Source organism: Artemia franciscana, chromosome 8 (genome assembly GCF_032884065.1).
Source record: "Artemia franciscana chromosome 8, ASM3288406v1, whole genome shotgun sequence".
Taxonomy (NCBI): Eukaryota; Metazoa; Arthropoda; class Branchiopoda; order Anostraca; family Artemiidae; genus Artemia; species Artemia franciscana.
The window spans coordinates 37,556,250-37,568,290 of NC_088870.1; the positions used below are offsets into that span (position 1 = coordinate 37,556,250).

General features: G+C 35.4%; 1 protein-coding gene across 2 annotated transcripts in view; it reads left to right on the forward strand.

Annotated features, from left to right (window-relative positions):
• Positions 1 to 4,401: 4,401 nt before the first annotated feature.
• Positions 4,402 to 12,041, forward strand: part of LOC136030378 (mRNA-capping enzyme-like) — a 66,472-nt gene continuing 58,832 nt past the window's right edge. For both annotated transcript variants that reach the window (XM_065709302.1, XM_065709303.1), the window contains exons 1-2: positions 4,402 to 4,420; positions 4,454 to 4,722. In XM_065709302.1, the coding sequence (XP_065565374.1) occupies positions 4,498 to 4,722 (225 nt within the window). In that variant the 5' untranslated portion in view covers positions 4,402 to 4,420; positions 4,454 to 4,497. The remainder of the gene's footprint in view (positions 4,421 to 4,453; positions 4,723 to 12,041) is intronic.

Genomic DNA, 12,041 nt, shown 5'->3' on the forward strand with positions numbered 1-12,041 from the left:
TGGTGAAAGGATTTTTTTCGCTTTTTTGAGTTACATTCTTTTACAATTTTTCAAAACAGTCCCAGCATCCTTACCTCAGCGAAGTTCAACCAGGACTCAAGGTTGAACTTCGCTGAGGTAAGGATGCTGGAACTGTTTTGAAAAATTGTTCATTTTAGTTTTATTGATTTGATCCTCTCGTAAGTTGTTTTTTCTTATTTGTATTGCTGAGGACGGCCCTTGAACATAGGGCCGAAATATTCATTCTAATTTGTTTCCCACTGTCTTTAAAAATTCCCTATTGTTCTTCTTGTTTTTGGTGTTTGTAACTAACAATCAATCACTAGCAAACTAGGTTTGTTAGTAAACATTGAGTACCTTCCTCCTATAGGTGCCAGTAACCACCTCTGTATCTGCCATGATCTACTGTTAGTCAATGAACAAAGAACTGCACCAAGCGAATGTATCCCTACTTTGACAGAGTCAGGGACAAAATTCCCTGAAGCAGGAGGAAAAATCGTATTTGTCAACCAAAATACTTTATTTAACTTATGAAAGCGAAAAGTAGTTTATACCAAGCAATGATGTGTCTTTTCTTGCTACATATGCCCAAGAAATTACTCTGGAGTCTTGACAAAAAAAAAAAAAATACAAATGCCATCTACAATTTGGCATTTTTGGTCTTTCCTCAGTGTGTTAATAATGTAAAATTAGTGCTATTGTCAAAATTAAAATAGAAATAACTGTCTGATCTCAGTTTCTTAAAGAAAAAAATTATGAAACTTGAAAAAATGTCTAGAAAGACCAAACCCTAGATGTCGTCTGTTAGACACTAGCGTCAGTTTCCACTCTTATAATCTATCCATACTTCGTGGTCAGAAATTCCTCAACTATATGATTTTCCTTAACATATTGAAAATTCCCAATTAAGTATGCGGTTTCAGCTGCATCAGTTCCTTCTTCAGTTTGTAAGGTGAATCCTTAATTTGAAGTGCGTATTCGAGAAACTAATTGATCGCCATCTAGGTTTCAACTAATTGAAACCATCTGAAAGTAGTGTTAGGTGATATTCATTATCGATATTGATATATAAATATATCCGAGAAAATATCAATATTGAATATCGATATCGAAATCAGTATTTGAAAATTTTTACTATGTTCAACTTTTCTGCTGTCTACAGGTGAACATCCAGCAGAAAAGATCCAACACAGAAAAATGTTTTGGAAATGGCCGAGAAGAAGAACAATGATGTATTTAATCCATTGACTCATAGATGCTGATGAACAGCATACATACCTGCATCTATAAGTTGGCATAGCTTGTTCTCAAATTCAAAATACATTTAGTAAGGGTGGACTTTCAAATGTTGTCAAGGACCTCTGAAGGGGCCTTTTGGCCTTTCAGGCTACTAAATCTGTATCAAAAGATGCAAGTGCCGTGGCAGTCCCTGTGATTCAGCCACGACAGTATCAAGCGAGTTTGTGGGGAGTACATGGCAAATTTCAGTAGCCAATGCCATACATGCTTTGTCAGCAGCCGAATCTATACATGCACTGCAGATTCTCAATAGGGAATCTTTAGTTCCAAGAAAAACTGATCCATTCAAGTAGTGGAAGTCTCGTAATATGGGTCTCAGAAATATGTGTACGAGGTGATTAATTCCACAGCTGTTGAGTCAAACAAACAGTTCGGGGTAACGACTTGTAAGTAGGCTAAGGAGTGACTCGGCCCAATAGTAACCGAAACTTTTAAAAAATGAGACTTTGAGAACAATATATACATTAAAAGGATTGGATTTTTATGCTGGTTCCAAATATGTAAAATTCATTAAGTTTAATGTACCCACTAAAAACTACGAGCTTGAGAATAAAGGGAGAAACATCCCTCAAAACCAAAGAATCCTAATGAAAAGCGCACCATCAGATGCAGTATATCCTGGAATCATAGTGTATAGGTTTCAACATCCTACCTGCAAAAACGTGGAATTTTGTGTCAGAAGAAAGATACCAGATCCGCATTTATTTGTTTTTTCTTTTGTTTGTTTGTTTTTTTTTTGCCAGGGTGATCGTATCAAACCAATTGTGCAAGAATATCGGGAAAGGGCTAGTTAATCAAAAGTTCTATTGTCCCTTTTAAGTGACTGAAAACATTGGAGGGTAACTAACCCACACCCTTTTTCCGTGAAGTCCTCAGGTTGAAGTTTATGATATCCATTTAGTGCACCATAGCTTAAAGATTAAATAACTCTGCCTCTGGAGATGACATGACCTTCAAGAACCTTGTATAAGGTTTGTAAGTTATGAATTTGGCTATTCTTTTCCGGGGGGACTTTCCATGGGCAGGGAAGTTTCTGGGGATGAATTTAAAGGGAGAATTTGCCATAACCTGTACGCAAAATTTTTCTTACTTTCTTTTTGCTGACAAAGAGAATTTTCTTGGCAAAACTACCCTGATGAAAATTTATGGGCGCAATTTTCAGCAGGGATGGTTTTTTTTTTTGGGGGGGGGGGGACTTTATTCAGTCAAAATTTTCCATGGAGGAACTTTCTTAGGGGGGGGGGGGGATTTTGTACGGAGAAGAAAGGTGGATTTCCCATTATTTGAAAACGATCAGGACTAGAACAAAAAAACAAATTTTTTCAACTGAAAGCAGGGAGCAATATTGAAACTTAAAATGAAAAGAATTCATACTGCATATGAGAGGAGATACCTCCTCCTCAATGCCTGGCTCTCCATGCTTGAGTTTGACTGTTTATCCCAATTCTTCAAGAATAACTCCTGGAACACGAGGTTCATTCGATTAGAATAAGAAGCTTTTTTAAAATAGCAACGAAGACCACACTGCCTTTCCATCAAAAACAAAAAGAACAATAGGTAATTCTTTTCGCAAGACTGTGGAAATCTAATTTGAATGAATATTTCGGCCGTGTGTCCAAAAGCCTTCCTCAGCAATATATAAACATATAGAAGAAGAAAAACTAATCGAATGAGTGCTTTTTAAAGTTTCTACGACAACTCGTGCTGGTCTAAAGTGCCCTAGTCTAAAAAACAAAAAAATTGTGCCCATTTCGTTCTTTTCTTAGGCAGAACTACTGTGCTGCTTATGATACTACCAAGGTAAGTAAAGCTTTCCACCTATTTAATCTTCTTGGAACCCAACGTCACCTTTCTATCTTCACTTATTTCTAGCCTTAGCGACTTAATCTTCTCAACATTAATTAATTTTCAAACCCCTTGTAGTAACCTGAACTTGTAAAACCTCTAAAAGCTCCTTCATCTTGCTCACACTTTCATCTAAGATAGTTAAATCATCAGCATAATCTAATTCCAGGACAGTTTTTTCTCCCCATTTGATTCTCTGTTCTTTCGTTGCCTTTCTTAAGCTCCTTAAGACGCAGTCCATCAAAAAAATCCATGTAAAGAGGGATAAAGTACAGCCTTGCTGAACTCCTGATTTAATACGAAACCAGCTGCTAATCTTATTTTCTACTTTAATCACAACACTTTTATTCTCGTACATAGCAGTAATCACTTTAATATATTTGTCTGGTATATAATACTAGGAAAGACCTTCGCTAAAGCTCTTCTATCAACAGAGTCGAATGATTGCTCAATATCTTGGTCCATATAAGATACGGAGTACAAAGTAGGAAGGCATTTCACAGTCAAAACCAATTTTTACAATATCTATTTGGTTTAAGCTAGACTGTTTCAAGTGTAATCAACGTCCCAGTTTATCAAAACGGTTGAGATTCACAAGTTTCGGCGACAAATTAAAAGAGCATTTTATCAGAAAGTCACAAAAATTTATATTTTTATATTTTATGGCAAATAGGTGCAGCTACGCATGGCAAATCATATTTATTTTGTCTACAGCTTGGGAACAAATAAAAAAGGAGGGATTTGAATTGACAGCGTTTCCAAGATTTTTGTATTTTTTTTCTTATTCGATTTGAATTGCTCAATGTAACCAACAACACCTCATTCGAAACAATGTATGCATATGCTCCTAAATTTGGAAGATGCAAATTATTGGAATGCATGACAGACGGCATCAATTCGCAGAAATGTAGATGAGAGGGTAAAATGTATTTATAAATTGTTGGGGAGGGGGGCAAAGGTATGGTTTATCCAATGAAGATATCAAGAAAGGACATTTTTCAATAGGCCAATAAATTTGTTATACAAAAACTAAGAGGAGAGCTCAAGTGACAGTCGAGAATTCCCCCTCATCTAACTGATGCCACAATATCCGAAACTTTAAAAAGAGCTTACAAATTTATTCTTATTTTAATTATTTAACATCACAATCCAATTGAATCATAGATGACACTTGAAACTTTATCATCTGTGAAGTTTTAGGCTGATGGCGCTAAATTAATATCATAGTAAAAATCGCCTTAAAGATGAAATGAAGAATATTAGCGAATTTCGACCTGGAACTTTCGATCTGGAATAAGAAGAAGAAGAAGGAACTTATTAGTCAGATTTGCATTAGTAAAAATTTGCTTCAATATGAACAGAAAAAGAGCACGATATGAATTAAGACCGCCTCCAAGGTGGCTCAAATGCCCCAGGTGTTGTGTTGAGACTATATCCAATTTTATTGCTTTTAAAAATCCATTAGATGAAAGATATGATGAATGTGTGCCACCAGAATCTAAATTTACACCTAAAATGCTCTTGGATAGAGCTAGGAGTTTCAAAATTAGAGATCCTCTTACAGCTAATGCACAAGAGGTAGGTTAAAGCTTGAATTTTTTCCTAAGTTTAGGTAGGCCTAACTAAGCCTATCTAGCTCTCCCTAGCATCCTAGACTAACTTCCTAACTAGGCTTAGTGTAGGATATAGAAATTCCATCTTGATATGAAGTTAATTCCATATATCCTCTGAGATAATACATGTATGTATTGGTGTATGACTAAGTATTTTGAGAAAAAAATATGAGAAGGAAACCTTCTTCTACCTGTCTTGAAATCTCTTGATTATATTTTTTCATAAATTTAGGAACAGCTATAGCCTAGTAGGATCTGCTATGCACAGACTGTTGATGAGCTTTGAATTACTTGTCCAAATTGGAGCAACACAAGAGAGGCTACCTTCAGGGGGAATGCTAGGCTGTACCTTTAACCCACTGAACATTAGGAATATATTAAAATGTCATAACAAAAAGATTGTTGAATCTGATTGTTGAAACAGCTAGGTGTGAAACATATTGATCAGGGGCAGACAGACTATGGTAAACAACACTTAATATAAATGATTCAGGGCTAATGTAGAGTTTCAAACAGACATAGCCTATTCAACCCAATTACTATCATAACAAATAAAAGAGTAACTCCCAGTTTCAACTCTCAGTCTAGTTATACAACATATTGCTGCTACTCTCTGACACTCAGGGTTATCCAAATAGCTACACAGACTGAATCTAGGCTTTGGATATGAGACTCTTCCAATTTTGACACCAAATTTTTAGGACAAATTTCATAAACACAAATATCATCTATATCAAGATCAAAACACACAGCTTTCAGTTTATTAATTTTGGAGCATGAGTCAGAATTTGTATAAAAAGCACAGACATTTCTAGAGTTTTTTTTTAACTTCTGTTTATTATTTTAGCAGTATTTATTTATTTATTATTACAAATAGCAGTAAGCATCAATGCAAGTATTACCACTAGTACACAAGAAACTGATTTCAATTTCAGTTTTGCTGCCACTCTCACTGTCAGTGTTGTCATGTTTGCTCTCACTGCCCAAACAGGCAGTTTCAAAACTTTGTCCAATGAGACCAGTGACTCAGTGCTGGCAAAGCTTGAGTTTGTTTCACTGCAAATGACCTCTTGCTCCCTATTTACACTATTTACATCACTTTGTGCCATATCTAGTTCTCCATCTGTCTTGGGACTAGGGGTCCCAAGGGCATGATCCTATTTCTTATTCCCAGATTTATTCACCAGCAGCAGCTCTTCTTTTAATCTCTTCAACCAATTCTTTTCTTTTCTGACAATCTTCTTGAGATGTATCTGTGTCAAAGTCAATAGTGCCTTTTTTGTTTGGTAAAGCTTCAAGATTTCTGCTCTCTGTTTACCCAAATTGATGGAGAATAAGATAGGAGCAGGCCTTGTGGCAGCTGATGATCTAGGTGCACTATGGTTTTGCCCTCCTGGCAGGTGCCACATGTTTAAAATGACACCCATGTCTATTTTGAACTCACTTTTCATGAACTTGTGTATAAATTTGGCATTGTCTGTCTGAGATAGTACACCATAAGCAATGATTTTCAGATGCCTGTTAAACTGGTCTTGTTCTTGCCTGACTATTTTGTAAACTTTGGCTTCTAGTTTATTAGTAGCAACACAGTTCACACTGTCATTGACTTCCAACATAGAAACTTTTGTTTTTATATTCTCTTCAATATCATTGATTTTGGTTTTGACAGAGTCCAGAGAAGCACTCATATCCTGTTTGAATGAGTCAAACATGCCCTGCATTTCATTCCTGTGTTCTTGTAATGTGGTTTTACAATGTCTGAGATGGTTGGTTTGCTACTGCCAGTATTGCAGAAGGGGCAGACCCAAACACTTCCAAGTCTTTGGTTCATTTTGTTAAATATGTTGTACTCTGTATCAGATATCAAGAGGCACCCAGTGCAAAGCCAAGAATTACATTCCTCACATTTTACAGCATTTGACCTTTCATCTGAAGCATACCCTTCCACTGCACACTTATTAGAAGCCTTTTTTGGGTGTTGAGGTTTTTGGCTGTTTCATAGTGCTTTTTCCTGTGGTTTTCTGCAGCATTATATGGCAACACTGCATGCACATGCACAAGTAAAAAACTGAATCTGTCTTATTTGGGCAAAGATTTTCTCAGTAAACACTCAGTTCTTTAGCAGCCCCACCACCAATAGCCCAAATAATTATTGCCTTGAAAATTCGTGTAATGCTCAAATCAGCTATTCCCAGCAGTTTAAGGGTTAAAATCCAGCCAGTACAAACACAGTCTCTTGATTGTGTGATATTGCTCTTTTCTGCACAGACTATCTCCAAAAATACATGAAGAAATGGCTCAGCTAACATATTCTAAGGTGTTATATGCAATGTAATCATGTGACCTAGGTTATACACCTTTTTGCTTTTTTTTTCACATTTTTTCATATATCTCACAAGAATAGTATCTCCAACTGCTATCTAGAATGGCCCACTTCCTCTCAGCTTTAATGATCCAACAAAGATTTCCTTGTTGTTCACAGTGAAAATATTGTCAACATTTGGTGATGTTACTCTGCCATTTTAATCCACTTTAGATATTTTATTTTTGACTATCCTTTGTCTGGAAAGCCAAGAATCCTTGAAATATGCATGTACTACTTAAGATTATTAGAAATTTGCAACACCAAGAAGTTTAACATGTTTCACTAGCATTGGGTGCTATAGGAATAGGGTTTTGGATGGAATAGGGTCTAAAAAATGGAAGTGGATTTCAAAAATTTTATTGTTATTATGATTCACCTAGTGGAATTTACATTTGTATGTAAATTTTTAGCCTTGTCCTAAACATGGGTAGGTTTGTGATGGGGCCACTTTTGATATTTCTATGACATACTTTGAGGATCAGCAGGTAATCTACATATTAACACCTTTGGGGGAATCTCCTACCAATTTCATTAACCAATACTAGAAATAAGAGTGGTCCTAACTATGTTCCTTAAGGAGGTATATACCAAGTAACCAGATGTTTTTGAGGAAAGGAGGGGGGGGGGGGCGTTGGTTGTCCTTTGATCACTTTTGACTCTTAAAAAAAGAACTAGAAGTATCAATTTCCAATTGAGTGAGCTCCTTGAAAGTTAATTTAACCAACTTTTCTGTAAAAATTGCAAAGGGCAACTTGCATAAGTTACAAATCTTGCTCCCAGGGCTATATGAGATCTTTCAACTCCTAAGTTGTAGTTGCCTTAATTTTGGACTATTTTGAACATAATTCCCATTTCAAAAATTTAATTAAATCCATTTTGAGAAAAAGCACATAAGGGGGGGGGGACTGGTTACCCTCTGGTCACTTTGATATCTTAAAAAAGGCAAAAAAAATTTCATTTCCTATTGAATGAGCCTCCTCCAAAGCTTATACCACCACATCCTCCATAAAAACATGCTAATATTAGACAACTAACATAATTTAAAACCAGCATGCCAACCACTTAGCCAGGACATCCATATTATCTACATACATGTACATGCTGAATAACTTGAGCATCAGGATATTTCCTTGTGGCTCTCCTCTGATGACAGGTAATTATTCAGTGCTAGTAATAGTTTCATCTGAAGCATACCCTTCCACTGCACACTTATCAGAAGCCTTTTTTTCAAACAACTAAAAACTGAAAAAGAAAAAAAAACTAAAAAAAGGAAAAAAACTGAAAAATAAAGGAGAAAAAGAAAACTAAAAACCAGGACACAGGGAATATAAATGACGATTGGGACACTCAAAGAGAAATTACAGACTGGGACACAAATAATGACTGGGAGATATAAATGACGACCGGGACACTCAAAGATAAATTACAGACCAGGTCACAAATTACAACCAGGACACAGGGAATATAAATGACGACTGGGACGCTCAAAGAGAAATTACAGACTGGGACACTGGAACACAAATGACGACCGGGATACTGGGAATATAAATGACGACCGGGACTCAGGGACACAACTACAAGGGCAATGCCGGGGGCACAGGGGGATATATAAATGACGACAGGGACACGGAATGTTCGATTAACAATCACCATCGACAAAGCTCAAGGGCAATCATTAGAATAACCAGGTATAGATCTGAATACGGATTGTTTTTCCCATGGACAATTTTATGTTGCATGTTCAAGAGTCAGTAAACCTGACAATCTATTTATATGCATAAACAATGGGACATCAAAGAATATTGTATATTCGCAAGTTTTACGTAGTCAAAAACACACACACACATATATATATATATATATATATATATATATATATATTTCCCATTCCCTGAAAGTAATATACACTCAAATATCACATATTCAGCGTTTTTCTCACAGTTACTTCGTTATGCAAGGATTTGTAGTAATTATATTGATTTTAAAAATAGATGTAAAATCTTAAGCCAAAAATTGATATCAAGAGGTTTTTCTGCAAATAAATTAACTTGGCAATTTAAAAAAATTAGTTTTCATTATAACGAACTTTTAAATAAATATCAAAAGAATTATCTAGAAATACTTAAAGAAATTTTCAACTAATTTTGGAGGTTCAAGAAATGTTGTTGCAGCGCCATTTATTTTGAATTGTGTTTCTAATTGAGCGGATTTTCTTAAAAATTAGCCACATGGTAAAGATGAATTCCATAATTGTTTAGTTCATTCAGGTTTTTTGCAATGTGTTAATATTTGTGATTTGGTAAAATTTATAATATTTAGTTTACCTATTGTTGCTAAAGGGAGGGATATATTAACAGGATAAGCTTGTTTTGGTTTTACTTGGTTGTTTTACATTTGCTGTTTTTTTTTCTTTCATAGGCATGTATTTTGGGGATGATACCTGGCGTGGGGATGCCATGGATATTCTGTGGTAGCCACAACACTGTGCTGGGTAGAGAATTTAGAGTGGCGAAACCCTATATAGGCCAGTGTATTCTCCTGATGAGCCCTTATGTTGGGTGTTGCCTCTGAATTATTTGTCTATATTATTATTTCTATTGTTTGGTAAATGACGACTTATACTTATTGACGACATGACTGCCTGTCCATGGATTATTCTTTATGGTTGATTGTGTGTGGCTATGCTGTTTGACCTATGTGATTGTATGGATGAGTAGGGTTAAAGCCTCATTCAAGTGCTGGTCTATATTAATCACTAATTTAGGAAAACTGTCTTCCTTTTCTCCTTCTGTCTCTCTCTTTTTTTTTTTCTTTTTTTTTTTTGTGTTTGTGCTGTTGCATTGGTGATTTCTCTTTTCATGATATATATATATATATATATATATATATATATATATATATATATATATATATATATATATATATATATATATATATATATATATATATATATATATATATTCACAGGTGGTACGCGCGTGGGGGGGGGGGGCTTGGGAGGGGGCGCGAAGCGCCCCCACTAACTAGGTGTTGGGGTGGCGCAAAGCGCCATGTAGATTAATGTAATTTATTACTGTTAATTCAAATTACATTTCAATATGAGTAATTCCAATGTAGGAGGGTCATATCGTGACCATGCTTTAGGGTAATTTAGTGGCTGTATGCAACTGGTAACATAGATAGGTGTCCTTTAAAGAGATATTATCACGAATCACTACCTGGTAAGTTATAATCTCCTGCAATAATGCTCTTGCAGTTTGCTTTGGATATTTGCTCAACATCTATGACACCTTCGCATTATTTTGTTGAATGATAGTGGGGTTTAATAGGCAGTTAGAAATTGTAAAGGGTAATTATTGCTTAGTATGTAGATTCAACAACTGTAGAACTATTTTCAAGATAACCATATCGAACATCCATTTGATATCAACATAAATTATAATTCCTCTACCTGCTTTGCTTTGGGCCAGTTACATTAACTTAATGGGCAAAAACTTTGGTGATCACTTTATACTAAGATAATATTCTTTAATTGGGTAGACAGCAATTCATTAGCAGTATATGCGATTGAAATATCAGTGGGCATTAGTATATGAGACACAATAGTTTGATTGATAGGGCAACAAAAAATGTTACAACAACGTTTGTTTTGCTTTGCTGAGCAAAGTGTAAAATACTTTGCTATTGAATAAGCAGTAGTGTTATCAGCCCCTTGGAACTTTAACCATGATATTCTTCAAGAAGAATAAAAAAACAATAATTTTTCCCTTAAAATTGTCTTAAAAGATGCTATGTTCCTGCAACAAACTTAAATCTCAATGTTGTTGGTTTTTAAATGCAATATGCATACTAGCCAATCCTTCATTAATTTGTACCAAAGCACAACTTGTTGTGTCGTTTCTGAAATTGTTTCCTCAAATGTTGCTTTTCCTCAAAACATAACTTCTATTAATTGTTACCCATGTTTTTGATGGTAAAAATAGTTTGATTCTGTATCTATTTGCAATTGTTCAGTATGTATGCTCTTTATTAATAGTTACAAAACTGTTTCTTGAAGTGCATTATGATTTATAACTGCTGAGTAATCACTTGCATCAAACAAACAAAAGGCACACCAAATAGCATGAGCATGTTGTCAATCGTCCCAAAGAATAAACAAACTTTACAGTTTTTGCTTATGATTCACTCCTTGCAATAGAGCAGAAATCTTCAGATAGAAAATAAATTGAAGCCTCCTAGTCCTTGAACTGTAAAGTTCAACTATCTACAACTCCTGTATTAAAGTATATCTGACTATAATTAAATTTCAAGCTAGAATTCCTGCTAAATTTATTGTGAGTTGTAATGCAGAACATAGATTGTCCAGAAGGCTTGGACATCTGTAAAATTGATCCCTTCTGTACCCTTTGGGCAAAATTACTTGCCCCATAAGTTTCAAGCAGATTGTTGGATAGAAAAGAGGAACATATGTCTGAGAGCAATTATTCTCATGTTCCATTGGCCCTGGGAACTTGTCCTAAAAATGTCCAGCTGATTGAATGAAAATAAAATCCTGTCTGAATTTCTACTGGAAAGCCTGTAATGAAGGTGGTCTTACGGTATCAAATGCCCCCCTTTTTCAGTCTACCCATAATGATGAGAAACTCCTGTGGTAAGAGAGGGGGGTGTATTTGAGGGGCCCATGTTGTACACTTTGCCTCCAATCATATGGGTTTTTAAATCTTTGTATGTTTCCAGCTCAAACAAGGTGCAACAAGCCTAACTTTGTACTAACATTTTTATCAGGAGGGAGAGGATGGCACTGAAAGAACTCTTGTCTACCTTGTTTTTTTTTATCATTTAACTGAAAGTTCTTTGCTAATTTCTAGTTCAAACAAGTTGCAACAAGAGGCATCACTAGCCAAAGTTTTTTTTGCCAA